The sequence below is a fragment of the Hyposmocoma kahamanoa genome, unplaced genomic scaffold, assembly GCF_003589595.1.
Source record: "Hyposmocoma kahamanoa isolate Upper Pololo Valley unplaced genomic scaffold, ASM358959v1 102, whole genome shotgun sequence".
NCBI lineage: Eukaryota > Metazoa > Arthropoda > Insecta > Lepidoptera > Cosmopterigidae > Hyposmocoma > Hyposmocoma kahamanoa.
The window spans coordinates 8,532,535-8,534,514 of NW_020653337.1; the positions used below are offsets into that span (position 1 = coordinate 8,532,535).

The window sequence follows — 1,980 nt, forward strand, 5'->3', positions numbered from 1 at the left end:
CAGTTCGTTTGATATGAAACTATCATTCTATGCGTTATTATTCTAAGCTTCCAACAATAAGTACAATGTTGGAAATTGGCGAAATTATATAAATAAATTAAAACTCACCCCAGGAAGAGTCGATTTCGGCAGTCATGGCATTATGGAGGTTGCTTTTTCGCCGCGACGGGCCCTCCGCTTGGGCTGACAAACGGCCATTCCTGAACAAAGCGTGATTATAATGCACATCACTGTTAATAATCTTCGTCAGTTTACATTGTTAATTAACAATATTTAAGTGTGTATAAACATAAGTACCCCGTGCCCATTTAATTTTTCCATTGATTTCAAGAATATTTCGCGCACACCTTAAACAGAGTTATAGACAGTTACACCGTCTGCAACAATTGAAATTTTGTATTAAATAAAATTAGAAAACAACAATTTCAATTAATGTTTGTATACAATTTACGCATATTTAATTTTAGAACAAACATTTTTTGTATTAAAATTTAGAAAACTTTTTGGATGAGTATTTAATTAATCCTCACGGCGGTGTTAAGTGATTTGTATGCAGCAATGGAACATGTGGCTTCTCATGTTGTGGAACTTGCAGGAAAGCGCGTGGCGTGTATGCCATGAGTGATGGATGAATGAAACATAAATGAATATTGCTGAAAATGTGCATGAAATTTTACATTTGTGCTTATGCTACTGATGTTGATTCAATATGGTAGCTTATCAATGATGGCGTCAGTACTACCGAACCTATTAAATGGCTATCAAATACGTGCTTGGTTCGTTTTATTACGTGAAATGTTGTATTTTTTAGTTATTTTATCGGAATTTCTCTCTTTTTATCCAAAAAACATAAATTAATTGCACGCCTTCATTAAGTGTGTCGGTATATTAAATGGTTACAATTTAGGCATGCTTTTATTACGGATTAACGTGGTAAGCTTGGTAAAGTACATTCACTCCTTACCAGGTGATTGGTTGTAATGAACAACCGATAGTATGACGGACTACAATTATATAACCATACTTTTGTTACTAATGAAACTGAATTCTTATTTAACCGTTCACTTCCGAAACTTTGACCACCAAATTTTTACATCTATTTGATTTTAGAGTTTCATTGTAATCTTAACTTGTTTCACTTACGAGCATTGTTTACGTTTAGTATTTATTTGCTATTTATTTTTCGTATATTTTTGCAGGAAAACCGTGTAAGTAGTTTTAATTATTGAGCTATTCGTTTTTATGTGTACAGCGTTAGGTAGTAATATATTCGGCATGTAAATTAAAGTTAAACGTTTAAAAATTGCAACGTAAAAATCTGTTTAGAGACAGATTTATCTGAAATAGTTAATTGTTATACAAGACTGCAAAGTTGTTGTTTGGCTCGAGTGCTTGTATTGAAACCTGAGCAAGCGAAGAGAGTTCACTTTTTCTGGCAAAACTTATTTCAAATGGCGGGTTTTTGTAGTTACAGTTTTTTCACAAATTAATTTTTAGTTTAATTATTATTACGTTTTGAGTTTCTTAATTGTTTATTGCTTGTTTAAGCTGATGGCTCTATAGCCAATGCTCAACAAATAAATAATAAATACTATGGGAGTTCAAAAATAGAATCCTGAGCGCAGCCAGGGTTTCATGACACGAGACGCAAAACAACTTTGCTGCCGAGCGAGACACACAACTTTTCACCTCACTATAACGAGTAAAGTGGTAGATGAAAGAAAAAGAAGTGAATGGAATTGTCATAGACAAATAAATTTTTTTTAACAGAATTAAGTCAATATAATGTCAAATATACCAACGGATTTTTATTGCATAAATAATGCTTAGAATAATAACGCATAGAAACCTAGTCCGCACACGCTAAGTGAGGCAAATTGAAGCGCTCCCAATGGGCCTACACGAGCGGGCGGGCCGTCAGTGCTCAAGGTCTACTTGCACTGCGAACAGCTCAAGATTTTTAACTAATAATGACAAAAT

At 33.7% G+C, this 1,980-nt stretch overlaps 1 protein-coding gene across 6 annotated transcripts in view; it reads right to left on the reverse strand.

Annotated features, from left to right (window-relative positions):
- LOC113232209 (sodium/hydrogen exchanger 9B2-like) overlaps window positions 1-1,980 on the reverse strand; it is a 71,566-nt gene that overhangs the window by 13,731 nt on the left and 55,855 nt on the right. For 4 of the 6 annotated variants that reach the window (XM_026466857.1, XM_026466874.1, XM_026466866.1 and 1 more), the window contains one exon: window positions 109-200. In XM_026466857.1, coding sequence (XP_026322642.1) covers window positions 109-200 — 92 coding nt within the window. Of the gene's footprint in view, window positions 1-108; window positions 201-297; window positions 324-530; window positions 604-1,980 lie in introns of those variants that run through there. The other 2 variants (XM_026466899.1, XM_026466891.1) reach the window with 2 other exon arrangements.